Source organism: Giraffa tippelskirchi, chromosome 7 (genome assembly GCF_054371585.1).
Source record: "Giraffa tippelskirchi isolate mGirTip1 chromosome 7, T2T-mGirTip1v1.2.pri, whole genome shotgun sequence".
NCBI classification, from domain to species: domain Eukaryota; kingdom Metazoa; phylum Chordata; class Mammalia; order Artiodactyla; family Giraffidae; genus Giraffa; species Giraffa tippelskirchi.
Window position 1 is genome coordinate 75,338,585 of NC_137281.1, and position 17,681 is coordinate 75,356,265.

General features: G+C 43.7%; 1 protein-coding gene across 20 annotated transcripts in view; it reads left to right on the top strand.

Moving 5' to 3' along the window:
* Positions 1 to 17,681, top strand: part of PDE8B (phosphodiesterase 8B) — a 292,972-nt gene that overhangs the window by 190,707 nt on the left and 84,584 nt on the right. For 16 of the 20 annotated variants that reach the window (XR_014058459.1, XM_081505927.1, XM_081505928.1 and 13 more), the window contains one exon: positions 2,012 to 2,072. The exons of 3 other annotated variants lie outside the window; for them this stretch is intronic. Coding sequence is in view for 16 of the 17 variants with exons in the window: in XM_081505927.1 (XP_081362053.1) it covers positions 2,012 to 2,072 (61 nt within the window). In the remaining variant the exon portion in view is untranslated. The remainder of the gene's footprint in view (positions 1 to 2,011; positions 2,073 to 17,681) is intronic. One more of the 20 variants, XM_081505920.1, reaches the window with a different exon arrangement.

A 17,681-nucleotide genomic window follows, 5' to 3' on the forward strand; every position in this document is an offset into this window, starting at 1 on the left:
CCCCTGTCATCACTGCAACTACAGAACATCGGGGCTCCCTGCCTCTGCCCTGCCTGGGGGCCGAGCTCCTCTCCTTGGGGTACCGGCTCTGTGATCATTCTCTCCAGGCCTCGGGGCTCATTCACGAGGGGAGAGAGCAGGAGGGTCGTGCTTAGCAGAGAAAGGTGTCTGACCAGAAGCTGAGGCAGCTGATTCCATGTAACCTCAGCTTACCAGAGGAGCCTATTCAATTGCAGAGAAACAAAGAAAATATGCAATTCCTTTTCCTTCTCCCAAGTGTTATGTGAGAAGATTTATGGAGCCAAACAGGAACCCCTAACAGTACCCCACCGAGGAGCCTTTGTAAAGGAGCCTAGAGTCAACCAACCAGCCTCATAGTATAGGTTTACAAGGTACACACGCCCTTGGGTGACATTTTGGAAAAAGAGCAGTTACAGTGTGAATAACCAGAAAGGAGAGCCCTGCCTGTGACTTACTGTGTGTGTGTTAGTCACTCAGTCGTGTCCAACTCTTTGCAACCACATGGACTTGTAGCCGACCAGGTTCCTCTGTCCAAAGAACTCTCTAGGCAAGAGTACTGGAATGGGTAGCCATTTCCTCCTCCAGGGGACCCTCCTCACCCGGGGATCGCACCCAGGTTCCTGCATTGCAGGCAGATTTACAGTCTGAGCCGCTGGGGAAGGTTGGGAGACGTTCTGTAGCCAGCAAAGTGTCCGTAGGTTGTTTCCCCTCCGATTTTACTTATTGGTTAGTTTTGAAACTGTTCCCTGCTTGGTTCAGAGACCACTGTCCCCTGTCTCCTGCCTCTGCTTCACTCCAGGTGGTGGGGCCACCGGCATGCCCTGACTGGGGGTCAGGGGCTTGCAGAGAAAAGCCTCCCAGTGTCCCCCCAACACCGACCACACAGGCCTCCGCGGGGCTATTTCCAGCAGCAGTCAGAACTCAGGGCCACGATGGCCATCACGTTATTGTTTCCGACTTCATCCGGGGACTGTTTTCAACCTAAGATGCACTTGTGTGTGACCAGAATTATTAGCTTACAGAGCAGAGGAGACCATGTTACTGTTTGGTGATTTCTGTCAGGATGAGTTTTCCTGATCTTTCTGATTTTATGGGTAAGAGCAAGAAGTTCTATTGTCCAGAGACAGTGTTATTTTTCCCCTCCAATATTTCCCCCCAGTGAACTATCAGAAGAAATTCTTACTAAGGGTAGGGAATTTTTACATCTTCCTACTTAGTGAAGCTCAATACAGAATAACCAGCATATTCGATTTTCTTCAGAGTCCTCCAGAGAAAATGGAAACAAAGAGAGACAGAAACAGAGGCACAGGGAAGAGGCTTATTCCTATGAAACAACATAGCCCTGTGAAATTCTGGCTCCACTCTGGAGAAGACTCTACCTGGAGCTGATCTTTGTGTAGGACTAAGGCACCTGTTGTCTTTTCCATCTCCTTGTGGTGATGACCAAGACCACAGGCTGTCATGGGATTCTGTCCATGACCTCAAAATAAGAGGACTTTTCTCTGCCCTGAAAAATGCCATCATGTACGATGACCAGGCTGTGAAAGAATGTGGAATATTAAATATAAAAATAGCAACCATGGCTTTGGTCAATGTCCAAATGAGGCTTGGCCTTCTAGATAAGCTATAAAAGTGTTCGTGTCTGCAGAATTAAAGCCCATTTTGTTTGGAGTGGCATTTTATCCTGTCACCAAGGCTGTCTAGGAGCCAGTCCTCAGGAGTCAGTTAGAAATGAAGTATCCATTAAGGGAGTGTTTCTGAGCCAGCTGTGATTAAAAGAAAAGCCCAGTTTTTGAAGGCAGGTGTAGACTGTGTGTAAAAAAAAAAAAAAGTGCATCTTCTATAGATTGTGTTTTATTGGAATTTAAAAGCCGCCCCAGAATGGACCCTGGAGTTTTACTTGAAGAAGATTCTGTTGATGTTTTCATTTGCTGACTTGTTGAATTGTCTCATATCTGACTCACTAATAATGGGTTATTTATGTTATTAGGAAAATCAGGCATTTTGTCTCCCTCAAGAAACTGTGTTGTAGCACTGAGAAAAATAAGCAGGTAAGGTATTCAGTTTGCTTCATCTGCTTTGTTGGCGTGATCGTGCATTCATTACCCTCTGACCCCTGCTCTCTGCTTGTCTTTCTCCGTATCTGCGGTAGTTGCCAATTTAGCGGCTTTAGGGCAAAATTAGGCCCTTAGACAAATAGTAAAAGAAAAGATTCTCCAGCAAGCCTATGCACTTTATCAGTAATGCTGCATAGGTTATGATTTAGCTTGTGACTGAACAGCGCAGGACCAATATATTTAATGAGATCATAAAATTTTTTTTCTTCCAAATAAAAGCTCTTCTAATTTTCTACCTTAATTTCTTACATGAAAATTATACATTTATTTGAGCATTTCACCCCTATAAATTCATGTCAAAAACAGAAATCATTTCCAATTAGTACTGTGATTTTCTTTAACCGTTATGTCATGCAGAACAATATATTTGAGTGTTTTCTGAAGTAACAGAATTTTAATAAGTTGGTGTATTTAGGAACTTTATTTGGGTAGTTTTATCATAGAGAACAGCAATAGTGTTGGCATTTTTTTGTTTTTGATTTATATTTTAGTACTGGATTTTGTGTATTTTCACTTTATGCTTTAAAGTTTGTTGATTAAAAACTATTCAACAAACATAATTACCAATGGTCCATTTTTTAATAAAAATCTATTTATTTACATATACTCCATGTGCAATATTATGTAAGTTTCAGTACAACATAGTGATTCACAATTTTTTAAAGGTTATAGTCCATTTATAGTTATTATAAAATATTGCCTATAATTCCTGTGTTGTACTATATATCCATGTAGCTTATTTATTTGATAAATAGTAGTTTATACCTCTTAATCCCCTGCCCAATTTTCTTCTCCTCCCTTCCTTTTTGCCACTGGTAACCACTAGTTCTCTATACCTGAGTCTTTCTTTTTTTTCATTCATTTTATATTTTATATTCCACATATAAGTGATATCATACAGTCTTTCTCTTTCTCTGCCTTATTTCGCTTTACATAATACCCTCCAAGTCCATCCATGTTGTTGCAAATGGCAAGATTTTATTCTTTTTTATGGCTGAATAGTATTCCATTGTGTGTGTTTGTGTGTATGTGATCTATTTTTGAAAACCTTTCAAACATGGCCTTTGACTTAGATGAAGATTTTAAACAAAGGGACAGTGTCTGTCAAGGATATGAAGGGCTTCAGGGCATAATGCCTTTTCAGGTAATGTGTCGGAGACTTAGGAGGTGGTTGGGATCAGGAGGAATCCTGGCCAGGCAAGGAGGTAAACTAGAGAACGGCAGACTGGAGATTCCTGGGCTCTTCCCAGTGGGAAGGTGGCTTCCGAGGACACAGGCTGAGTACAGTGAGCTTCCAGCTGGTATGTAAACCCCTGGAAGGAATCCATGCCCATGCTTCTTTAGAAACTAATGATTCAGTATTTGTGTATATTGTGAAGTGATCACCACAGTAAGTCTCTTTAACATCTATCACCATACATAGACAAGTTTTTTCTTTTAATAAGAACTTTTAATACCAACTCAGCAAATTTCAAATATACAACATGGCATTACTAACTGTAGTTCACGTTATACACTACATCCTCAGGACTTACTTAACTGGAAGTTTGTACTTTTTGACCTCCTGCATCCCTTTCACCCACCCCACCCCCACCTCTGGCAACTACCAAACTATTGTCTGTATGAGTTTGCATTTTTGCTTTAGACTCCGCGTATAAATGATAACCTGTTGTATCTGTCTTTTTCCACCTGACTTACTTCACTTACCATGGTGCCCTCTAGGTCTGTCCATGTTCTTTCAAATGGCAAGATTTCCTTCTTTCTTATGGCTAAGTAATATTTTATTTTATTGTATGTGTAGAAACCACATTTTCTTTGTCCGTTCAGCCATCCATGGACACTTGGGTTGTTTTCATGTCTCAGCTATTGTAAATAATGCGGCAGTAAACATGAGGTGTATATATATTTTACAGTTAGTGATTTTATTTCCTTTGGATAAATACCCAGGAGTGGAATTTCTGGATCATATGGTAGTCCCATTTTTAATTTTTGTGAGAACTTCTCTGCTGTTTCCCATAGTGCACCAGTTTACATTCCCACCAGCAGTGCATAAGGATTCCCTTTTCTCTACATCCTGGACAACTCCTGTTATTTGTTTTTTATTTACTTTTTGGTAATAGCCATTTTAATGAGTGTGAGTTTATATCTCATTATGGTTTTGATATGTATTTCCCTGATAATTAGTGATGTTGAAAACCTGTTTGTGTACCTGGAAGTCTTCTTTAGAAAAATGTCTATTTAAGTCCTCCATGCATTTTTTAATTGGATTGTTTGTTTGCTGTTGCTATTGCGTTGTATGAGTTCTTTATATTTTTTAGATGCTAACTCCCTTATCAGCTATGTGATTTACAAGTACTTTCTCCCATTTGGTATGATATCTTTTCAGTTTGTTGATAACTTTGTGTAGTCCCAATTATTTATTTTTGGGGTCTTTTTTTGCCCTTGCTTTTGGTGTCAAAAAATCACTGCCAAGACCAATGTCAAGGAGCTTATCTCCTGTGGTTACTTCTAGGAGTTTCATGATTTCAGGTCTTATGTTCAAGACTGTAATCAATTTTGAGTAGATTTTTGTGCATGATATAAGATAATGGCTCAGTTTCATTCTTTCCCATGTGGCTATTTAATTTCCAACACCATTTACTAAAGAGACTATTCTTTCCTCTTTGTATATTCTTGGCTTCTTTGTCATAAATTAATTGACCGTATATATGTGGGTTGTATCTGGACTCTCGGTTGATCTACATCAATAGGTACATTGAACTATGTGTCTGTTTTTATGCCAGTACCATACTGTCTTAACTTCTATGACTTTGTAGCATAGTTTGGAATAACAAAGTGTGATACCTCCAGCTTTGTTCTTCTTTCTTAAGAATATTAGAAAAGCATTCCAGAATAACAAAAGCAACCATGTACTTTTTTGTAAGATTTAGTTTGACATAAAAATGCCTCCATCAGCACAGTTTCATCTGGAATCAAGCGGTTTTCACTAAACACATTATTGACTGGGGGATTTTTGTAGAAACTGATGCCTGTAGTGTTACTACATCTCCAGTCAGTTACGTGTTAATACCAGAAGTCCATGCAGAGAAGCAAGTCCTTAGAGACCTCTGAGGAAGGAGGGGAACTGACTTTCATAGGTAAAAAAAAAAAAAAAAATCAGCCACCATGTTTAGACATTGCAGGCGGAAGAACGAGGTCTACGTGAGAGGAGAAATGGGTACAGGGAGAACCGTAGGACATCCTGGTGGCATTTTACAGACAAACTAGTGAACGCATGCAGTGCAAGCCAGCGTATGGGCTGTGAAACCACAGTGCAGGATACAGGCCCACTGGGGCTCGTTCATGCCTATTCAGAAATGAGTCAAATCAGCCTACATCCAAAACCAAGCGCAGCCTCCCCCACTAGCCAGGCCTTGCTCCTTCTCCTTTGCCACTTTCTCATTTAGTGAAGGGGACCCTGTCTCCTGTTATCATTCTCCCTGCAGCTCCATGTCCCCAAATTCTGCCAGCCGTCCATGGTCCAGCCCAAGAAACATCAAGTTCCAGCTCCCTCCTCGAGCCCCTGAAGTACCTTCTTTGCTGTGTATCACGCTCTCCCTGTGTGCCTCCCTGCCCTCTTCTCTCCAGCAGGGTCCTCGGGCTGTGCTTGTCTTTGCGTGCCTGTGCTGCCTGGCACTTAGTAGGGTTCTCAAGCTGTTGGTGAGCTGCGATGGACTTGAATGTCCTGGTGCTGGCTTCTTGCCACCTGTAAGCTCTTCCTGCCTCACGGGGTGGAGGCAAGCCCTTAGCACAGGACTTAGGGATGCAGAAGAAGAGAGGCCACCTCCTCTTTTCTGAGGCTCGAAATAGAAATGTCTTTACTGCCATAAATTAGCTGCTGTTCTGAGAAGGGTGAAGACATGGGGCTCAGATGTCCTGAGCCATTGACGTCACCTAGTGGTGTTATACTGGCCTGGAGAGACACTTTAGACTTTCCGATAACAAAGGATTTTTATATCTCTGGCCAGCCATGGTGTTTTTCCTCCTCATCAAAGGAGGCTGCAGTGAATAGTGATGGGTCTGTGACAGGAAGGGCTCCCTGAGGGGTGGGAGTAGCCGGTCTACAGGCAGCTCCAGTAGCACTGCTTTCTGGGGTTTAGCCCTGATGTCAGAATCCACCCATGGGTCTGCATTTTAACAAAGGATGAAATTGGAAGCCAGGCTGCTGTCTGCTGGTGGTGCTTGACATCAGCAAGCACCTGGATCTTTCCTAGAAGCACAGCCCACCTAATAAACAGCTCCTGCAAAGATTCCCTTGTTCCTGTAAATTTTTGCCAAAAGGCTAGAAATGCCCCAAGAGGTTTGTCTGCTGTCAACCTCAGCTCCCCCTGCAGCACTCTCACACTTTCTCCCCAGATAAGTATTAATATTAAGCAGCTGTTCTGTCTGGTTCCAGGGACACAGTCTCTGCTCCAGAAGCCATGGGGTCCACAGACAGATAAACAGGACACATTTCTAGAGCACAGCATTGGGACGTGTGAACCGGGTGCTGGAGAAGCACAAAACACAGGACCGAATGAGGCTGGCTAGGGTTTTTTAGGTTTCATCTAGGACAAAGGGCTACAAGCTACGGGCCAAACGTGGCCTGCTGTGTAAATAAAGTTTTATTGGCTCACAGCCTCACTCTTGGTTACATAGCATCTGTGGCTGCTTTTATTCTATAACAGCAGGGTTGAGCAGGTACAGTGGAGGCCATGTGGCCAGCAAATCCTAAAATAAGTGCTCTCTGGCCCTTTACAGAAAAAATTTGCCTACCTCATTTCTAAAAGATGATTTTCTTTCTTGGATCTCCTACTTTCTGAGGTCAGGGATTATCTGCCAGTCCCCTGGAAGGGCACCCTCCATGCCTGTGGGATTTCAGGGATCTGCAAATCACAGTCCAGGGGTCAGACGTGTATAGTGGAAGGAGGCTTCCGGGATCTCAGCTTTACACCAGCTCTTCCTAAGCTGACCTGGTCAAAGCAGGGGGGTCTCAACATTGCCTCCCCCATAGGGCCCACCCCAGCCCAGTTTCAGTGCAGCCCACATGCTCATTCCTGTGAGTCTTGGCCAGTAGAACACGGGGAGCATCAGTCATTTCAGTTGCTCAGTCGTGTCCGACTCTTTGTGACCCCATGAATCGCAGCACGCCAGGCCTCCCTGTCCATCACCAACTCCTGGAGCTTACTCAAACTCATGTCCATTGAGTCGGTGATGCCATCCAACCATCTCATCCTCTGTCATCCTCTTCTTCTCCCGCCTTCAATCTTTCCCAGCATCAGGGTCTTTTCCAATGAGTCAGTTCTTCACATCACGTGGCCAAAGTATTAGAGTTTCAGCTTCAGCATCAGTCTTTCCAATGAATATTCAGGACTGATTTCCTTTAGGATGGACTGATTGAATCTCCTTGCAGTCCAAGGGACTCTCAAGAGTCTTCTCCAACACCCCAGTTCAAAAGCATCAGTTCTTCGGTGCTCAGCTTTCTTTATAGTCCAAATCTCACATCCGTACATGACTACTGGAAAAACCATAGCTTTGACTACACAGACCTTTGTTAGCAAAGTAATGTCTCTGCTTTTCAATAAGCTGTCTAGGTTGGTCATAACTTTTCTTCCAAAGAACAAGCATCTTTTAATTTCATGGCTGCAGTCACCATCTGCAGTGATTTTGGAGCCCCAAAAAATAAAGTCTGTCACTGTTTCCACTGTTTCCCCATCTATTTCCCATGAAGTGACGGGACCAGATGCCATGATCTTGGTTTTCTGAATGTTGAGTTTTAAGCCAACTTTTTCACTCTCTTCTTTCACTTTCATCAAGAGGCTCTTTAGATCTTCTTCACTTTGTGCCATAAGGGTGGTGTTATCTTCATATCTGAGATTATTGATATTTCTCCCAGCAATCTTGATTCCAGCTTGTGCTTCATCCAGTCTAGCATTTCTCATGATGTACTCTGCATGTAAGTTAAATAAGCAGGCTGACAACATACAGCTTTGACGTACTCCTTTCCTAATTAGAAGCCAGTCTGTTGTTCCATGTCCAGTTCTAACTATTGTTTCTTGACCTGCATACAGATTTCTCAGGAGGCAGGTCAGGTGGTCTGGTATTCCCATCTCTTTAAGAATTTTCCACAGTTTGTTGTGATCCACACAGTTAAAGGCTTTGGCATAATCAATGAGGCAGAAGTTCTGGAACTCTCCTGCTTTTTTTGATGATTCAGCAAATGTTGGTAATTTGATCTCTGGTTTCTCTGCCTTTTCTAAATCCAGCTTGAACATCTAGAAGTTCACAGTTCACATACTGTTGAAGCCTAGCTTGGAGAATTTTGAGCATTACTTTACTAGCATGTGAGATGAGTGCAATTGTGCGGTAGTTTTAGCATTCTTTGGCATTGCCTTTCTTTGAGATTGGAATGAAAACTGACCTTTTCCAATCCTTTGGCCACTGCTGAGTTTTCCAAATTTGCTGGCATATTTTAGGATTTGAAATAGCTCAACTGGAATTCCATCACCTTCACTAGCTTTGTTCATAGTGATGCTTCCTAAGGCCCACTTGACTTTGCATTCCAGGATGTCTGGCTCTAGGTGAGTGATCACACCGTTATGATTATCTGGGTCATGAAGATATTTTTTGTGTATTCTTGCTGGGGAGCATAGTGCTCTCAAAAACCGGGGGTCAGTGGCAGGCTTGGAGCCCTGGGGCGAGTGAGGGGCTGCAGCTGGTGGTGTCCGTCAGACTGCGTCACCTGGTCTCTGTTCTCGTGGAGGAGGGGGACACACGGCCATAGCGAAGCCTCTGGGAGAGGCACGTGTCTCGTGTCCAATTAGAGGAAGTGGTTTTGTTGTGAAGTCAGAAAGCACAGCCCACCCAGTGAGCAGCTCCTGAGAAGACTCCCTTGTTCCACGGGGTAATAGCAGGAGAAAATCATGGCCGGATCGGAGGAGGTGGTCTGCTTTCTGACTAATCAGTGTTCCAAGTTGAGCGCAGACTGAGACCAATCTGACTTGCATTTGCACAGGGCTTTCCAGAGCTAGACAAGAGAAATTCCTGCCTTCAGAATTTCACTGACCACCTCCTCACCCTCATGACAGCAAGGTTGTTTCAGCCCTGGAAAATAGGAAGGACATAATCTCTGAATGAAGAAGAGCTATTTAATGTGAATCCATTTGGCTTAGTGGAATCTTTGTTTCTATCAGTGAAAATGTATGTAATCATCATCACAGACTAACCTCATTATGGGGACAGGCGTTTGGAAGTGCTTGCTTTAAAAGCACTTTCACACACCTGACTTATTTTGGGGACAGTAGAGGCAGAGATAGGGACTGAATTGGCCAAGTTTGCAGTTACACCTTGCTTTGAGATATGTTTTTCAGGGTTCATACTACTGTGCCATTTTATACAAGAGACTTGAATGTCTGTGGATTTTGATATCCATTGGGGTGAAGGATGACCAGGGGGGTGGGTCCCATGGATGCCAAGGGCTGACTGTATTTTGTTTTATAGTAAACTATTTAATCTTGAAATTGTTGTAAAGATTAGGAAGGGAATAGAACTTTGCTGTAATAATAATGCATAATACTAAGCCTGTCATAATTGTCTAAAACAAGATTCAAAGGATGTAGTGTCAGGGAGTGAGAAAAAGGAATGGAACAGATCTTTAGTTTTGTGAAGACTTTGAGTGGGGAAGGAGAAATGGAGCCCTGAAGGCAAAAGCAGTGGAAAGTTTTAAGGTATCATATTAGGCTTGATATAGGAAAGAATTGTTAGAATTGAAGTTGAATTGGCAGCCTTTGTGGGTAGTGAGTTCACCACCATGGGAGGTAATCAAATAGAAGAGCGCTGAGCCTTCAGTGGAAAAAGCTGTCTAGGAAGGTCACTCATTGGCCAGAGGTTAGACTTACAGAGCTCAACTACAGAATCAGAAATCCAGTGGGTGGGCCCGGGCAACCCGTTTGTTTGTTGGTTTATGGCTCTGGTGGCTCTCCATTAACTGCACGTGGGCTTTCTCTAGTTGCGGTAAGTGAGGGAGACTCTCTGTAGTTGCGGTGTGTGAACTTCTTCCTGTGGAGTCTTCTCTTGCTGAGGAGCACGGGTTCTAGGCGCGCGGGCTTCAGTGGTTATGGCATCTGGGCTTCATTCTCCTGCAGCACGTGGGATCTTCCTGGTCCAGGCATTGAAGCCGTGTTCCCTGCATTGGCAGGCAGATTCTTAACCACTGGACCACCAGAGAAGCCCCCGCCAATCTGTTCTAATAAACCTTCCAGGTGCTTCTGACTCACTCTGAAATTTAAGCACTACTGGCTAAGAGGAATGATTTCAAGACTCTGTTATGTGAATTCCAGTCACGGGTTCATGAGCAGAGGCTCTTCTGGATTTGATACAGTCAGGAGCTGGTTTTCACTTCTGTCCCTCCAGCTCTCCCCTCCTGAGCTTGAGGCCCCTGACCCAGGCGGCTCAGAATTCTGTGTAGCAGATGACCCCCAGCATGCTCCATGTTTGCCCAGCAAACGCCCTAGACCTGCCCATCCCAGACTGAACTGCAGCTCATCCAATGGTTCTCCAAGTGTGAACCATTATTAGATTCCAGAAATTTAGATTTCCAGTGGTCATGTATGGATGTGAGAGTTGGACCATAAAGAAAGCTGAGCACCAAAGAATTGATGCTTTTGAACTGTGGTGTTGGAGAAGACTCTTGAGAGTCCCTTGGACTGCAAGGAGATCCAACCAGTCCATCCTAAAGGAGATCAGTCCTGGGTATTCATTGGAAGGACTGATGTTGAAACTGAAACTCCAATACTTTGGCCACCTTATGTGAAGAGCTGACTCATTGGAAAAGACCCTGATGCTGGGAAAGATTGAGGGCAGGAGGAGAAGGGGACGACAGAGGATGAGATGGCTGGATGGCATCACTGACTCGATGGACATGGGTTTGGGTGGACTTAGGGAGTTAGTGATGGACAAGGAGGCCTGGTGTGCTGTGGTTCATGGGGTTGCAAAGAGTCGGACACGACTGAGCAACTGAACTGAACTTAGTATGAGAAAGAACATAGATTAGCTCATTAAAGATATCTCAGTTGCATGTTGATTGCATGTTGAAACGATAACATCTTGCACATACTGTGCTTAAAATATTAAACTAATTTCACCTGTTGATTTTTTAATGCAGCTACTAGAAAATGTAAAATTATATATGTGGTCTGCATGTGTGGCTCTCACAATATTTCTGTCGGGGGTCTGGCCCTTCCCTCCCCTGCTGAATCATACCCCAGACCCAGCTCCCCGAGCTCTCTCACAGGTGACAATAGGGGCCCACATAGCTGTGCACACAGTCCAGCTCCTACAGAGAGTCAGCGCAGACTCACTGCGCCTCCCAGGAATGCTTTCCCGTGACGTGACGGGTGCTGAAGCAGAAATCCAGGAACACTTTTGTTTGGGATGATGTAAGGGTCACCTTTTGCTGGTTCTCAAACCGCCACAGAAATCTAGCTGTTGCCTTCCAAAGCTGTAGGGTAGACAGTGGGGAGCAAGGGGCCCCTCTTCCCCCGACCCACAGCCCCCATGGCCCTGGAGTTCCCCCCCTCAGGCCGGCCTTCTTTGGGTGTGCCTCACCTCTTGCTGCCCTGACCTCTGGTCTCCCCCCCATCCTGTCCCTCCAGGCAGGTGGCCTGGCTGATAGACGTCTGCATGATTTGGGTGCTTACCCCCAGTGTGCACAGAACGGGGGCTTAATGCTCAGACAGCCTCATCCCACCACATTCCCTGTAAGACAGGAAGAGTGTGGCTGGTGCAGGGAGCCAGGAGAGAAAGATGGGGAGAGTCATTTGCTAGTTTCTAGTCACTGCTGATCTCTGGTGATAAAAACACGTTTTCAGTGCATCCTAAATTCCCACTATTTAAGATGTGTCACATGGAGGTCTTTTGTTTTCTATTTCCTGTGTTGACATAGAAAATGTATCCATAGAAACAAGGTGGGGAGAATTTTTTCCGTAGCCTCAATGCATTTATTACTGATGCCTCTTTGTGTTTATAACACCATTATACTTCTGCATCCTAAAAATACATTCTTCAAGTTTCTGGTCTGTCGAGGACCTCAGCATCCAACTAGTTCTACTTGGATTTTATTAGTGTGTTGATTTTATCCTCACTTTCTATACTGTTGCCTTTCATGGCAAATATATCAGAGATGCACTTTTCCTGCCTATAAGAACACAGAATCACAGAGCTGTTGGGAAGATCGTCTAGCCCATTTCTCTCCCCCAGATATGTAATATATGTCCTCTTTAAGTGAGTATTGTCTGGATTGTCTCTGTCACCCATTTTTGAATGATGTAGACTCTTTGCAGCTTCCTTAAATCCAGGTTCTCTCCCCCCTAAGAATGTTCCTGAACCTACCTGCCTCCTCTGTCCTTACGGTGAGGGTGATGGTGACACTGTTTTTCTGTATCATCCATATGCTTTGGGTCGGTTCTCACCTTGGGCCACTGTGTGTGCCCAGTAGGTATCAGGGAAGTGTTCTGAAAGCTACTTTTTACTCCCTAGTACAGTAACATTCAGAAGGCATAGGGAATCAAAGGGACAGCCTTGTCTAGTCCCAAGTTATTATTACATGTAGAGTTTTGATCTGTACACATATCACATGCTGCTACAAAGAATATCTGCTGTTTTCCCATGGCGCATATCCAAGCGTGACTTCTTAATAGGAAGTGGGAGAAAAAGGACACAGCCGCTGAAAACACGACTCGAGTTATCCCTGAACGTGACTGCTCACATTCAGAGATGTCCTTTATGTCATCAGTGCATCACCACAGTACCACGTCTGTACTGATGTACTTGACTCACAGTAGGTGCCCCAAATATCTGTCGATAGATTTAGTAAAGCCACTAAGTAAACAAAATTTTTCCATTTAGCTTTAGTACATATTTATGTGGAGCTATTTAAAGAAAGGCCTCTGGTGTTGCAAAACCACAACTTTTCCTGAGAAACCACACTGGAGCAGCCAAAACCCTGAGCAGAGAGGGGTGCGTATCCGTGGGGTGTCTGAGGGTAGGACAACCTGGAGCTCCCAACAAGGAACAGGACAGGATGCTGAGGACACAGCATGGGTCATGTGTGTGGGAAAGCCTTGGCTTGCAGGAGAGAGAGGAAACCTTAGGCCTGGCGCTGGGCACAGCAAGCTTCATGAGACCCCAGAGGCTGAAGTTGAGAGAGTCACCTGGCTGACAAGGGGGAGGAGTGACCGGGAATATTCTGGGCACGTGTCCCCGCACTGAGCACCGTGGGAAAGGAGGCTGCCTCGTTTCGGGGAGATGCAGGTGCTCTGTCCCCCACGGGCAGCAGGGCAGCAGGCCTGGGGCTGTCTGCCCTCCACTGGAGTGGGACACCTTTGCCCTGGCTGGTCCTTATCCAGTTCTCTCTTCCACAGCAGTAGATATTTATGGGTCTTCCCAGGTGGCGCCAGTGGTAAAAAAAGAAAAAAACCCTCTTGCCAGTGCAGGAGACATAAGAGACTTGGGTTTGATCCCTGGGTGGGGAAGATCCCCTGGAGGAGTGTATGGCAACCCCATCCAGTATTCTTGCCTGGAAAATCCCGTGGACAGAGGAGCCTGGCGGGCTACAGTCCAGGGGGTCACAAAAAGTGGGACACAACTGAGTGACTTAGCACAAGTGAGCTAGCCTGTGGTGGGGACAGCCAGGAGGCGGAGGATGGGAAAAACAGGGGGGGAAGAATTCCTAAGTCCAAGCTGGGAATCCGGTTTCCCTCTGTGTGAGACCCCATGCCTGCTCACCTGTAAGAGCCTGCCCCATTATGTGGAGCCTCAGTACCAAGGCCTGAACAGGAAGACAAATTGGTCTGGCTTAAGGAAAGTAAGATAACCTGGTTTGCTGATGAATGGCAAACAGACATAGCTGCTGCTGCTGCTACTGCTAAGTCACCTCAGTCGTGTCCGACTCTGTGCGACCCCATAGACGGCAGCCCACCAGGCTCCCCCGTCCCTGGGATTCTCCAGGCAAGAACACTGGAGTGGGTTGCCATTTCCTTCTCCAGTGCATGAAAGTGAAAAGTGAAAGGGAAGTCGCTCAGTCATGTTCGACTCTTAGCGACCCCATGGACTGCAGCCTACCAGGCTCCTCCGTCCATGGGATTTTCCAGGCAAGAGTACTGGAGTGGGATGCCATTGCCTTCTCCGAGACATAGCTGAGCTATTTCTAAAACATTCATGTCGCCTCTTTATCTCTGACACATTTAAGACAGCTAGGATTTAAAGAGGAAATTCTCTGTTGGTCTTTGAGAAGAAGGGCTTTCCTCTAAAAGTTTAACTAAAATTCCCAAGGCTGCGTTTTTGGATGATTGGTGTCATTCACACTAGTGATAGATATTATCTAAGTGAACAATATCTGCTCACTGTGGAGACTTAAAATAATTCAGCACAAGAGGTTTTTATATTACCTTGGACCTGACTTCACTCTAGGACACGACTGAGCGACTGAACTGTACTGAGACCTGATTTAGGTTAAGTTTTACTTAACCTGTTTTTATGCAGTTTATGAGTATTAGCAATTGGTATGAAATTGTTCTTTTTCCAGAGCAACAGTTGGTGGCTGCCTCCTCTGAAGGAATTAATTCACTTTACACTGAGAAGTTTTCAGTTTGGGACATGTGCTCAGCCTAAGCTGGGCATTCATTCCTCTGTTCAGTAAGCAGCAGCGGCCTTCCAACACTGTGGCCTGTAGAAGAGACAGGATGGATGAGAATGCAGTCACCATGCTTTACCCTGTGTCCGCTGAAATCCTTGGCTTAGCTAATGGGACCACCGCTTCCACTCAGGCCCGCCACCGCCAACCTGGGAATCAGAACACCTTTACTTTCCTCATCTCCCTGCATTCTTGAAGCCGCTTAGTTCTGAAGGTTGTGTCTTCCTCGCAGCTCTTGACTTCATGCCCTTTTCTCCCCCCAGCCCCACTCATCTCGTCCCATGGTGGCCTCTGGTGGTCTTGCACTAGCGTCCTGGCTGCTGTCTCTGTCTCCACTTAGTGGTGTGCAGGGACCGCCTCATACAGGCTCATGAGAGCTGACTGTTGAATTTTCTGGAGTTTTGTGAGTCATTATCAAAATTAAATTATAGAATCATGCCGTTAAATTTTTAAAACAGGTAATAAGTACTCAAAAATCTACAACTTATTGGATGTTCCTACACTTTACTATTATCTGTGCTCTTGAGGTCACTTACATTGCTTTTACCTGCATGGGGGAAGTGCAATAGAAAGTAGCTCACATCTTCCCAACCCATGTTCAGTGATATCATGTTGGTAGCTTCAAACAGCAATGGTGGGAATATTTTTAGACCAAGGAAATCAGTAAATGCTATAAATCAGGACTTTAAAAAAAAAAAAGCAGTTTATTATTTTAAGTGCTCTTCTTAATATTATTGTGGTGAAAATAGAGAACTCCCCCTCCCTGCAAAGAATGTTTTAATTTATATTTAAGAATTTGTTAACTAATCCCATCTTAAAAATCTTTCTACAGCATCATACACCCTTGGAGAATTCTGAACACAGAAATTCATTGCAGGAAAAATGCTCAGAAAAGACATGTTTTATATGGATAAAAATCAAAAATCTTTACATATATGACTTAATGTAGATCACAATTTTATCTGCATTGGCTCAGATTTTTTAAAACTGAGACATTACTGACAAATAACACTGTATTAGTTTTAAGTGAACAGCATAATGATTTGATAGACACACATTGCAAAATTATCAACACAGTAAGTTAACATCATCACCACCCAGTTAGAAATTTTTTTCTTTTAATGAGAAAATTTAAGATCTACTCAATTACCAAATTTCAAATACACAATACAGTATTACTAATGTATGCTATACATATATCCCCAGAACTTGTTTACCTCATAACTAAAAGCTGGTATCTTTTGATCACCTTCACTCATTTCACACACCTCTCAACCCCCACCTCTGGCAACCACCAGTTTGCTCTCTGCAACTTTGAGATCAGGCTTCTTGTTTTTAGATTCCACATATAAGAGATGTCATAGTACTTGTCCTTCTCTGAATTATTTCACCTATCATAATGCTTCAAGGTCCAGTTATTGTAAATGGCAGAATTTCCTTCTTTATTATAGCTGAATAATATTCCATTGTATATATAAATGCAGGAGATCCCGGTTTGATTCCTGGATTGGGAAGATCCCCTGGAGAAGGGATAGACTACCCACTCCAGTATTCATGGGCTTCCCTGGGTTGTCTTTATTCATTCCCAGATTTTCCTCCTTCATTCACTCCTTAGGGGACACACAGGTTGTTTCCATGTCTTGGCTTTTGTAAACAGTGCTGCAGAGAACATGAAGGTGCGTGTATCTTTTCAAGAGGGTGATTTCATTTCCTCAGAATAAATACCCTGAAGTAGAATTCTGGATCATATGATATTTTCATTTTTAATATCTTGAGGAATCTTCATACTGCTTTCCAAAGTGATTGTACCAATTTGCATTCTCACCAACAGCACACAAGGGTTCCCTTTTCTGCATATCCTTGCCAACACTTGATATTTCTCAACTTTTTGATAATAGCCATTCTAAAAGATATGAGTTGATATCTTGTTGTGGTTTTGATTTGCATTTACCCAATGATTAGTGTTATTGAGTACCTATTTGTATACCTGTTGGCCATCTGTATATCTTTTTTGCAAAAATGTCTAGAGAGATCCTCTGCCCGTTTTTTAATTGGATTGTTTATTTTTTGCTATTAAGTTATATGTGTTCTTTATTTTGTATATTAGCCCTTTATCATATATGCAATATTTTCTCCCATATAGAAGGTTGTATTTTTATTTGGTTGATGGTTTCCTTTGTTGTGCAAAAGCTTCAGGGTGATGCAGTCCATCTTGTTTATTTACGCTTTAGTTGCTTTTGCTTTGGTGTCAGATTTTTTACGAATCATCACCAAGGCCAGTGTTAAGGAGCTTACTTCCTATGTTTTCTTCTAGGAGTTTCATGGCTTCAGGTCTTAAATTCAAGTCCTCAATCCATTCTGAGTTGATTTTTTATGGGATGTAAAATAGTAGTCAGTTTTTATTCTTTCGAATGTGGCTGTTCGGCATCCTTTTATCTTACGTATTTATTAGCAAATTATTTTAGTTATAGTTATTTTTATTACTTTTGTCTTTTATAAGTGACAGTCTACCACCTTTACAACATTAGATTGGTTTTTGTATATTACTCTGAACAGTGAGATTTATACTTTGTTTTCTTACTAATTAGTGCTCTTTTGTTTCACCTTTAAGAAGTGTGTTTGACGTTTCTTCTACGGCCAGTTTGTGCTGTGCTGTGCTTAGTCACTCAGTTGTGTGAGACTCTTTGCAACCCCAAGGACTGTAGCCTGCCAGGCACCTGTCTCTGAGGATTCTCCAGGCAAGAATACTGAATGGGTTGCCATGCCCTCCTCCAGCGAATCTTCCCAACCCAGGTCTTTGCAACCCAGGATCGAACCCAGGTTTCCCACATTGC